This window comes from Delphinapterus leucas, chromosome X, assembly GCF_059928025.1.
Source record: "Delphinapterus leucas isolate spDelLeu-1000000601 "Yukka" chromosome X, BTC_Dleu_Yukka2, whole genome shotgun sequence".
Taxonomy (NCBI): domain Eukaryota; kingdom Metazoa; phylum Chordata; class Mammalia; order Artiodactyla; family Monodontidae; genus Delphinapterus; species Delphinapterus leucas.
Window position 1 is genome coordinate 120,674,854 of NC_143150.1, and position 12,185 is coordinate 120,687,038.

Sequence of the window (12,185 nt, forward strand, 5' to 3'; positions counted from 1 at the left end):
CACTCTCAGAGCAACCCAACCTCTCTTCTCCCCTCCTTGACCTTGCAAAATGTTTCCCAGGAGGAATAGATTGATGCTACTCCCAGCATCCACTGCAGGCTCTCGGAGCTTCGTGAATAGCTCTTTGCAGAATGTACCAATTAGTGCATTTAAAATCTCTTCTGAAATAATGGACATTTAAAAAGTCATTCCAGAAATTTCAATAAAAGTGAAACGGCACCCTTTCTAATGTGCTGCACGGTTTGATGGAGACTCAGTTTAAAAGAAATGTAAGTTGAATGGCACTGATTGGAGGACTTGTGGGGTCATTTCCTTAGGAGAGCTCCCTGCCCCATGTTAACCATGAGCTACACTAATGGATCTGTGGCACTGCCCGTGACCCCCATTTGGCATCTGTTTCTCGGCAGTAAAACCAATGGATCTTGGTTCAAAAAGTACTGTGGAAGAATCCTTAACATGTACCAAGCGCTTGGATGATGTCTTGTATAGATATAATGGCCCTTGAGTTTCAAAGACTTCATTGGGGTCAGTGGAAAAGGGCATGTGACCTTGAGTTTTCCCTTCATCCATAGCCTCCTTCTATGAGCAGCGTCCATGTTCTGGCAGGAGCAGGTCCCCTTTCCTGCTTATTCTGTTCCCTCCAGTTGTCAGCAGGAAGGCAGACAAAGCTGCTTTGGGGTTTAATTGCTCATGTGTTGAGCTTGTAGCTCACTGCCTGCTTGTGATGTGGGCTCTGGAAACCCTTGGAGAAACATCTCCTGGATATCTCGTCAATGTTTTCAAGAGCCAAAGAGAGTGTGTGGATTAATCCATGTTGCAAATTATGGCGTTCGCTAAATGAGCTATATATAAAGTTCATGCTCTCCGTGCTAGAAAAATGTCAACCTTTCACAGTTTAAAGTCTTTAGATAATCACTCAAGTGTTCAGAGACCAGCTGAGGCTCAAGTCTTTGTATAAATTTGAGATGACTTTTGGCTTTAGAAGCACCTAAGCTTTTCTTCTGGCCTGGAGTATTGGCAAGCTATGATATATTCACCAAATCGTAGTCTGAAAGGGCTTTCAATTAGGAAAGGAAGTCTCGTACTGCTGATGGAATATAAAGTGGTACAGCTGCTTTGGAAATAGTCTGGCGGTTTCTCAAAAGGCTAAACACTGGGTTACCATGTCATACAGCAATTCCACTCCTAGGTGTCTACCCAAGAGAACTGAAGACATACAGCCACTCAAATTTGTACACGCAAATCAGAGCAGCATTATTAATAACAGCCAAGAAGTGGAAACACCACAAATGTCTATGAACTTTTTGGTCTATCTATACAAATATTTGGCCATAAAAAGGAATGAAATACTGATACATACTGCAATGTGGTGAACCTTGAAACATTACACTCAGTGAAAGGAGCCAGTCACAAAGGACCACATATTGTATGATTCCATTTGTGTGAAAAGTCCAGAATAGGCAAATCCATAGGGATGGAAAGTAGATCAATGGTTGCCAGGGGTTGGAGGAAGTGGAAATGGGGGGAGTGACAGCTGATGGGCAAGGGGTTTCTTTCTGAGATGATGAAAATGTTCTAAAATTGATTGTGATGATGGATGTACAACTGTGAAATCTACTGAAAACCATTGAGTTGTATGCTTGAAAGAGGCGAATTGTGTAGTATGTGAATGATAAATCATTAAAGCTGGTAGATAGATGGGTAGCCACCCACCACGTGTCCCAGGACGATATCCTATGCTTCTCGAAGACACAGGCCATCTCTGCTTTGTAAATACTATGTCCTAATGCATGAGTGCAAAAACCTCAGGTAGTCTTTTTTTTTTTCTCTCTTGGAGAAGTACATAATTCTTTATTTACTCTAAATAGAAGGAGTCATGTTTCCATGATGAATGCACGGAAAGCAAAGCCCATTTTGGTCTACACTTGATAAGATAATTGCATCGCTTTTATGAAATCTAAACAGAGTTAACAACTTAGGGCCCAAATTACCTGCCCGGCTGTCAACTCTAATTATCTGAGGTAGCTTTCACAAAGGTTGAGTGTGGCAGCGATACTTCTGAGCAGCTGAGCACTTGGCTGGAAAAAATGGCTTAATCATCACACACATGATTTTCAAGACCTTTCCCAGCATTTGGTTCTTCTCACTCAGGATTCCGTGTGGATGGTAGTGTGCCTTAGCACCAACAGGGTAGAATCAGTTGTCCTTTTCATTCTAATTTGGAGATCAATCTTCCATAGCTGCTGTTCGGATTGTAGGCTCCAAGCCCTAGAAGCAGCAGTATTTTTCCTGAAAGCACTAGGGCCCTCAGAGAATACTGTGAGGACGCTAATTTTCTATTGAGCATCAGGTTTTGGAGGTTAGAAGAAGCCATTTCACTGAAGGTACCTCGAGCATGTTGGTGAGCCCAGAAGGGAAGCCTTGGAAGGGCAGCGTGTAGGCAGGCTCATTCAGCTTGTTCTTCTCTCCTAAATGCCTCATGAATCCATCTGGAAGGATGGTAATTTGCTCACTGGGACAGGTTTTCTGGGACACTGATAGCTCCAGGTGGCAGGCCCACGTCGGCCAACACGTGTTAAGTCCAAAGCATTCTAGCGTCCTCCTTGATGGGCTGGTGTTGGCCAGGCTTTAGAAACTTACCCTGGTTCTCCAGGTCTTCTGGGCTTTTAGGAGATACCAGTTCGTCTACGAGGCATGACTGGTATCGGACCATCCTGCCTCGTTTGTGTGTAGTGTGTTTACTTGAGCAGAGGCAGAGCTGGAGCTTCAGCTCAGACCAGCCTCCTCACGTTCTGACTTCCTGCCTTTGTTTGTTCTAGAAACCAGACGCAGCTGGAGATGAGAAAAATTCGGGTCTGCGCCGCAGTCAGTTGACATCCAGTCAGTTAGAAAGAGAGGAGAGCATTTAACGTGTTGGGATGGGTTTTACAAGCTTCCTTCCTAAGAAAGTGTATTCTTTCCAAATGGTTGGAGAAGACATTTGCTGTTTTTTAAATAGCAATGACTGGGGGGTCTAATCAAGACTCTCTGGTTATCGTTAGGTCAGGATAATAATAGTAGCTAATAGGGGTTGAGCCATAGGTAAGGATATTGCTGTCCTGACTTTACAGGGAAGGAAACTGAAGCTCGGGGTCTGCCCAGGGACCCACAGCTCAGAAGAAGTCAAGCGGTTCTGAATTCACAGCTTTCTCTTAATCACATTGGCGCATTGCCTTTGGGGGTAAATCACGTCCCTGTTACAAGGTCAGACTGAGCCCTGATTTGTGCTTGATATGGGGACGGGAGGTAATCCATAAATATGGTTTTGTTTAGATTTGATTCCAAACCTAATGGCGTATGTAATGACATGATTACTACTATTAGTATATGGCACTGTTTGCTGAGATGCCAGAGTTTGTATTTCGCACAGGAAACTAGACTGGCAACCACCGCTTAACGCACTAATGCTGGTAATTAGCGAAACTCTCATTTAACTAAATGGACCATTTGCCTTTGAAACCAGCGTCTAAATGGAAGTACAGTAATCTGTCATCCCAGTCCACCACTTTGTCCTCAGTTTGGACACTGGCTGTAGTTATTTCTTTAGCTAGCTAGACATTTCAAATAAATGGTGTTCAAAAAACATCTATAGAGGGGAGAAATTCTGAAGTCCTGGTGGAGTTTTGGTTGATTGACTCCAATGTCTCCCTCCAGTAAGACCGGTTAGACTCTACTGATGGGCAAGGATGAGCCTCTGGGTCTAAAGTGCATTAGCAGGATGTCACCTGCTCCTCCCTTTTCCATACAGATACTGTGTCTGATCGGTCTCCTGTGCATGAAGCAGCCATTCAGGGACGTCTGCTGTCTTTGAGGAACCTCATCAGCCAGGTAAGTAAGTTTTTTGGGAAAAAAAGATGAATACTGGGCTTCCCTGGTGGCGCAGTGATTGAGAGTCCGCCTGCCGGTGCAGGGGACGCGGGTTCGTGCCCCGGTCCGGGAAGATCCCACATGCCGCGGAGCGGCTGGGCCCGTGAGCCATGGCCGCTGAGCCTGCGCGTCCGGAGCCTGTGCTCTGCAACGGGAGAGGCCACAACAGTGAGAGGCCCGCGTACGGCAAAAAAGAAAAAAAAGATGAATACTAAGCACATTCTATTGCTCACCACATTGAGAAAAAGACATCACAGTCAGATATTAAGATATAAATTTCCTCTTTAGCAGAAGGAGATGAATCGTGTCCTTCTTTATTTGCAGGCTGACATAATACTAGAGTTTGGTACAATTCTACGCACAGAATAGATTCTATACTAAATATCTATTGAATGAATAGCGGGCAAATTAGTGCATTCAAGTTGCTGTCACTTTATTCAATAGACTATGTTCTTGAAAATTATCATGTAAAACAGTGGTTTTCAGCTGGGGCAGTTTTGCCCCAAAGGGGACATTTGACAATGTCTGGAGACATTTTGGGTTGTCACGACTGAAAGCAGGAGCAGGGATGAGGCGGGGTGGTGGTGATATTGGCATCTAGTAGCTAGAGACTAAGGAAGTAATTAAACATCTGACACTGCACAGGGCCGCTCTCCACATTAAAAAATTATCCAGCCCTGAACGTCAGTAGTGCTGAAAGAGGTTGAAAACCTCTCATGTAAAATAAATGCTTGAAAATGTCTTTTAAAATATGACATCGGGCTTCCCTGGTGGCGCAGTGGTTGAGAGTCCGCCTGCCGATGCAGGGGACGCGGGTTAGTGCCCCGGTCCGGCAAGATCCCACATGCCACGGAGCGGCTGGGCCCGTGAGCCATGGCCGCTGGGCCTGTGCGTCCGGAGCCTGTGCTCCGCAGAGGGAGAGGCCACAACAGTGAGAGGCCCGCGTACCGCAAAAAAAAAACAAAAACAAAAAACAAAAAAAACGACATCGTATAATTTCAAAGACTTGTTCAGTTCTGTTGAATCTCCAGTAGAAATGGCTCTGCCCAGTTTCATATTAGTGTCTCTGCTCCTTGGGTGTCATTTCAAGTACACATTAATTTGAGTTTTGATGGTTTGAAATTATTGGGAACTTAAGCAAAGGCGCTTTTAAGAAAGCGGTTTCAATCGCCATTCAAAATTCCAGTGAAGTTTTTATTCATAGTGTTTTGTTCTCTGAAGACACAATATGGACCTTTTAGGTTAGAAGCTCTTGGCCCTTTCATGGACCCCTTTGATAGTCTGGCAAAGTCTATGGACCCCTTCTCAGACTAATGTTTTAAATGCATAAAACACAATATAGAGGAACTCTATAAACAAATGTGTGACATTGTAATATATGAACTTCTTTATTAATGCATTCAATAAGAAGATTTAGTGGTGATTCTAATTACTACCATAATTCCTAAGTAGGATGAACGTATATTTTGAGATATTTTAGATATCTGCAATATTCATACTGCAATTAAAAATATCTGAGATTCCTCTCAGTGATGGTCCTATATACTGCTGTTACTACTGTGGTTTGTGATCTAAATTCACAATCAAAAGACATGATAAATTTCAGGTGGTAGTTCGTGGAAATGTGCTTTGAAAAAATTCCAATTTCACGGACCTGTATAGACTAAGAAATCCTCCCATGAGAAAACAGTTTCTAAAGACGATTTTCAGACTACTCTAAGCCACTGTCTTAAGCTGTTTTTGGTAGCAGCAGCCTCTTATAAATAGAAATGCAGACAGTAACACGTGACTCTAGCTAAATGAAGTTAAGCTGCTTCTCAGATAAAATGAAACATTTACCTTTTTTTGATACGGTGAAAAATGATCATTGCAGCTTTTATATATGACTTATTAAATTGGACTGATATTCATTTATGTTTAGTATTTACGTGTTTACTGAATATCAGCTGGAATCATGTCTTTATCTAAGCTCTTTTGCATTATTTAAGCAAGTTATTTTCTTGGAACCTCAATTTCTGCCTTTATAAAATGAGTGTTCCAATACCTACCTGTATTAGTCAGATCTTGCTGTGTAACAAAACACCCCAAACTCAGTGGCATAATACAATTAATATTTATTTCTTGCTAATGAGACTTTGGATCAGCTGATCTGGACTGAGCTTGGCTCCAAGCTGTGGGTTGGGTACAGCTCTGCTGCACACACCTCCCATCCTTTTTTCACCAGTAGCTACCTGAGGAATTTTCTCCTCGTGGCAAAAGGCTGAAGCATAGCAGGGCAAGCTCAACCATGAAAGAATACTTCCAGTCTGCTTATGTCACATCTGCTAACACCCCATTGGTCAGAGCAAGTCAGATGACCAGGTCCAAATTCAAGGATCAAGGAAGTATTGATACATTTTGTCAACTATGAGGTCATGGCAAGGGTGAGAATGTATTACACTGCTACAGGAGAGTGAAGAATTGAGACCAAAAATTCAATCTATTATGTTACCTTGTATGAGTTTGAGAGAATTAACTAAGGTGACATTGTGTAAATTACCTGCTCCAGTTACTCCTCATAAATGAGGAGTATCTATTTTCTTATTACAATCTACATAGCGCTTCAGGTAATCAAAGCATACTGAAAAACGCTCCTGCTAAACTAAACAAACATATTTTGGTAAGGCGAGTAAGACCAAACATTCAAACGGCTATAACAAAGAGAAAAGAAAATTACAAAAAATAATTCTCACTTGGTCCAAGAAGGGAGAAACTGAAACTGTAGCTAATTATTCTTTACCGAGACTTCACATTAAAATAATGTGAGATTTTTAAAAAAATAACAATGCCTGGGCTTCACTGTAGGTATTCTGATTTAGCCTAGGGCAGGCTTCATGCATTGGTATTTTTTAAGCTCCTGTAGGACCAGTACATTCAGGGATTTTTTTAAAAATAAATTTATTTATTTTACTTATTTCTAGCTGCATTGGGTCTTCATTGCTGTGCACAGGCTTTCTCTAGTTGCGGCGAGCGGGGGCTACTCTTCGTTGCGGTGCGTGGGCTTCTCCTTGCGGTGGCTTCTCTTGTTGCGGAGCACGGGCTCCAGGCACGCAGGCTCAGTAGTTGTGGCGCACGGGCTTAGTTGCTCTGCGGCATGTGGGATCTTCCCAGACCAGGGCTTGAACCCGTGTCCCCTGCAATGGCAGACAGATTCTTAACCACTGCGCCACCAGGGAAGCCGAGGAATTTTTTAAAAAAGGCCATTGAGAATCTGCCTGCTGATGCAGGGGACACGGGTTCGAGCCCCGGTCCGGGAAGATCCCACATGCCGCGGAGCAACTAGACCCGTGAGCCACAACTACTGAGCCTGCGCGTCTGGAGCCTGTGCTCCGCAACAAGAGAGGCCGCGATAGTGACGGGCCCGCGCACCGCGATGAAGAGTGGCCCCCGCTTGCCACAACTAGAGAAAGCCCTCACACAGAAATGAAGACCCAACACAGCAAAAATAAATAAATTAATTAATAAGCTCCTACCCCCAACATCTTCTTAAAAAAAAAAAGAGCATGTGGAAAGGAACAAAAAGACTGATAGGTTGGATTTGATTAAAGTTAAGGACTTGTTCATCAAAGGTAGTATTTTTGAAAGCAATGAGTCAAGCCACACATGAGAAAATATTTGTGCTATATATATATCTCACAAAGAACTCATATTCTTAGCCTAAAATCAATACAAAAAAGATTGGCAACCTAACAGAAAAATCAGCAAAAGACTTGGACTGGTACTTCATAAAAGGGGATATTCAGATGTTCAGTAAATATATCAACCTGTGCTAATAGTAATTGGAGTAATTTAAATTATGAATAAGAAATTATATTACCAGTTCCTCCCATGAGAAGGATTAAATTTGGAAAGACAGAAAACAGCAAGTGTCAGCAAGAGTGTGGAGCAACTGGAACTATCATACATTGCTGGTGGGAGTATAAATTTGTATAAACCACTTTGGGAAATTGTTAAGGAATATCTACTAAAGCTAAAAATATCTCTATGCTACAACCCCGCAGTTTCATTTCTAGGTTTATATGCAACAGATATGTATACACGTGTTCATCAAAAGACACGTACAGGTATATTCATAGCAGCCTTATTCATCATAACAGCAAAAAAAAAAAATCCTTGAAAACAACCTAAGTGTCCATCAAAAGTAAGATGGATACATATATTTTGGTATATTACTCAGTGGAACCCTATACAGCAATGAAAATGGATGAATCTGAAAAAACAGGTAAGTGAAGGTAGCTGAGCAAACACAAAAATACATACTTCATGGTTCAATTGATATAACGTTCAAAACCAAGGAAAACGATTCTATGATGTTAGTATTCTATGTGCCTTTGCCGATGAGAGGTGGGTAGTAATTTGGGTAGGATATACATAGGTTTCTGGTAATTTTTTTTCCTTTCTCCCTTTACCTGTGCAGTGATTACGCAGATAGATTTTCTTTGTGATAATTCACTGAGGTTTACATTAAGGATTTATGAACCTTTCTTAATATCTGTTGCACTTCAATAGTAATTTATTTTTTAAAAAGCAATGGCAATTTGTTAGGCCAGCAGGAAGCAATTAAGGCATCCTTTGGGCATTTTGTGACCTTAATTTGGTGCACATTAGGATCCCCTTGGGCTGGGATTGGGTAGGGGTTCCTAAAAATGCTGATGCCTGAATTCAACTACCTTTTTTTTTAAAAATGAATCTCAAAGACATTCTTCATTCTAAGTGAAGCAAGCCATACTCCAATTTTATACACTATATGATTCCATTTGTATGTCATTCTGGAATGGACAAAAATATAAGAACTTACTAAAATCAAGACCAGGTGATAATGAAGATAAGATAGATGAATGAAACAGAATAGAGAGGCCAGAAAAAAAAACCACATATGGCCAAGGTCACAAATATTTTCTTCTAAAAGTTTTCTAATTTTACATTTTACATTTATGTCTATAATCCATTTTGTTAAATTTTGTACAAGGTGTGAGGTGTTGGTCAAGATTCATGTTTTTGTTGTATATTGATGTCCCTTTGTTCTGGCACCATTGCTAAAAACTCTAACCTTTTTCTATTTAATTGCCTTTGCATCTCTGTCAACTACCTTTGATGGTACTGCAGTTGCTCTGAGATGCAGCCTGGGTATCTGGCCTTTTTTTTTTTAAAGCTCCCCTGGAGATTTGAATGCACAACCCTATAAGCCTTCCCAGTAGAGTCCCACTGCATGCAGGGGGTAAGGACTGGCTTTTCTGTTTCTTGAATAAAACATTTTATGCTGCTCCCTGCAATCTTTAAAGAGCTAAGCCACTCTCAGGGTGTGGATACTAGGGAAGATCCTGAGCATTCTGAAACATCAGACCTTTAGGATGTGGCAGCTCATTGAAGGCTAAGTAATAAAGAATAAAAAGAAATCTCAGATAATAACTGCCTAGAAGTTACCGAGTGCTAAGCATTTTGCATACATCATTTTTTAGTCTTCATAACAATCTGTAGGGTAGGTGAAATTGTCCCCATTTTACAGATGGAAATTGAGGCTTCAAGAGGGAAGTAGCTGGTGCAAGGTCACACTGCTTGTTAGGTGATGGTGCCAGCATTTGAACTCGGGAATCACTCTGCTATCCTCTCTCTGAGGTCTTAATCCTAGGTATGAAACGAAGATAGTGGTGCCATTTAGAGAATCAGGTCTGGCAAGACAAGGAGCTCCTTTCAGGGGAGCTTGGTTGGCAAAGGCTGAATTTATGTGGTGAGCTGGGTCTCGGGTGGTTATGTCTTAGCAGGGAATTAGAAACATGTACTGGGGATGGAGATTTGGATTTTTTATTTTTTAAAATAAATTTATTTATTTATGGCTGCATTGGGTCTTTCTTGCAGTGCATGGGCTTCTCATCGTGGTGGCTTCTCTTGTTGCAGAACGTGGGCCCTAGGTGCGCGGGCTTCAGTAGTTGTGGCACACAGGATTAGTTGCTCCGCAGCATGTGGGATCTTCCCAGACCAGGGCTCGAACCCGTGTCCCCTGCATTGGCAGGCGGATTCTTAACCACTGCGCCACCAGGGAAGTCCCGAGATTTAAATTTGAAAGCCATGTATAATATATGAGAGAAAAAGAAAAGGATTTGAGGGCAAATCCTGGAGGAAATGCCTGCATTAGGAGATGTAAGGATGAAAAGGACAGAGTTAGTGAAAGAGACAGAAAAAAAGGCAGTCAGAGGTCGGAGATAATTCCAGGTAGAACTCTGTTTTAGAAGCCAGGGCAGAGGTTTCACGAGGTCAGGATGAACATGTGGCAAATTTAGAGGTGGAAGGAGGTGGGGGACAGAGCAGTGCAAACTGGTTTCCGGAAGTCACAGGTGGTCTTTAAAAGCAGTATCAGCAGGGTTGTGTTGGTAGAAAATGAGAGAAGGGGTGAAAGTAGAGACGATGGGGATAGACTATTTTCAAAAAAAAAAAAAAAAAAAAAGGAGAGGGCAGCAAAGGGAAGAAGCACATGGATGGATGCTTGGCAGAGGGTCAGGACTGAGGGATGGGGAGACTTTGAAAGCAAAAAGAAAGTGTATCTCAAGAGAGCAGGGGACGCATGTGAGAAGGTGGATGAAGGAATGTCACGGGTGTGGCGGGAGCTGGGGGGGCCCGGGTGCAGTCATGGGCTATTGGACTGCACTCATATATTTCTTCTTCAGAGAAAGGAGCAATGGGAGAAAAGAAGACTGGAGGAATGCAGAGAGATTTTAGGTGTGGGGAGAAAGGGAATGTAGGAAGTTCTCACATCAGATGGCTTTGACCTTGGTAAAGTAGGAAGGAAGTGATGTGTTCTGATGAACGTGAGTACCATAGGTGTTCATGATTTTCTTTTCTGCTGAGTGTAGAGAAGGAAGTGATAACTGTGGGAAGGACAAAGGATAAAGCCTCAGCTTCTTGTAGTCAGTTGGTTCAGCCTGGGTAGGCATATGATTTGGGGCTGGGACAGAAAGTTGCCAGGTACTAAGCACTGTGTCACCCATGGGTGCCCTGATATTATACAACCCCAAGGACCCATCAGAAAGAGCTTCTGAATATAGGCTGAGACTAGGGGACAGACAAGTGATGATAGAACAATTAAAGATAAGCTATTCATTTTTTTAACTGAGAACCCACTGTAGACTGGACCCTCTCTGAAGTAATGGGTTAGAATTTACCTTATAATAGTATATGATTCAGCCTTGTCAATAATTCAAACAAAATGCCACAGTTCATTTAAAGTCATACTTGTACCTATAAATACAGTCCGCAGTTTGCAAAGGGAAACTTAATTTAAAGGAACTTCGTTGTAATGTGAATATGTAATGAGTGGTGAACACTTTTGTACTGTGAATAATTCCTTTTTTACATTTTCATTTACCTGGATTTATGTATAAGCACCTAAATGATGATTTAGAAATGGCAGTGGTGACTGCGGTTAACAGAACACAATAAAGAATTCCTTTAAAGGACAGTCTTCTTTCAGCTCAGGATCTGTCGCACAGAGAAAAATGCAGTTAACATTTTGCTGTGAATTTCTTGTGTACTCTAGCAGTGTGTGGGGAAGAGATTGGACAAATATAGAACATTGAGAGCGGGGAAAAAAAGGATTTGAGAACAGATCTTTGAGGGGATGCCTCTAATAAAATAATAATGACAATAATAAAACAGCAGATGCCACACTGTGAAGTCCATGGGCAGTGCTTGTGAAGGGAATAAATGCTATAACTCAAATTCTTCTCGAGTCAGAGGGTCAGAACCCCTTTGCAGACCCACCTAAAAAGGCTCTGCGTTTGAGATCCTGTAGACTCAGGTGTATGTCCAGGTGTACATCAAAATGCATGAGCTTGCCAGTCAGAGGGTAGAAGTCCAAAGGACAGCATGACTAGGGGGCTGACTTGTACATGCCCACAGAAGTAGAAGAATGTATGTTAGGAATGATGGTGAGTGAAGTAATTTATTGGAATGATTTTAGGCAAATTTAAACTCTTCTGGGAAGAAAACGTATAATATATTACCAAGATGTTAATTAAACTATCCATGCTCTTAATTGACATGCCCTAAGGAAAAGAACTTTGATTGTACCTGATTTCTTCCTGTTAGGGATAGATGATATGTTCCAAGATCAGGGGGCGTCTCTGGAGCCTCTCCCGGAGCTCTTTGATGTTTGGCTTGGGTTGGGCTCGTGATCCATCTCCTGGAGAGCACATTTTCCCGGAGGATGAAGAATCCCAGGGCCTTTCAGACACTTTCTTGCTTCT

At 42.0% G+C, this 12,185-nt stretch overlaps 1 protein-coding gene across 2 annotated transcripts in view; it reads left to right on the top strand.

Annotated features, from left to right (window-relative positions):
- The window catches only part of ASB9 (ankyrin repeat and SOCS box containing 9), a 43,085-nt gene that overhangs the window by 12,022 nt on the left and 18,878 nt on the right, over positions 1–12,185 (top strand). For both annotated transcript variants that reach the window (XM_022562720.2, XM_022562721.2), the window contains exon 2: positions 3,788–3,867. In XM_022562720.2, the coding sequence (XP_022418428.1) occupies positions 3,788–3,867 (80 nt within the window). The remainder of the gene's footprint in view (positions 1–3,787; positions 3,868–12,185) is intronic.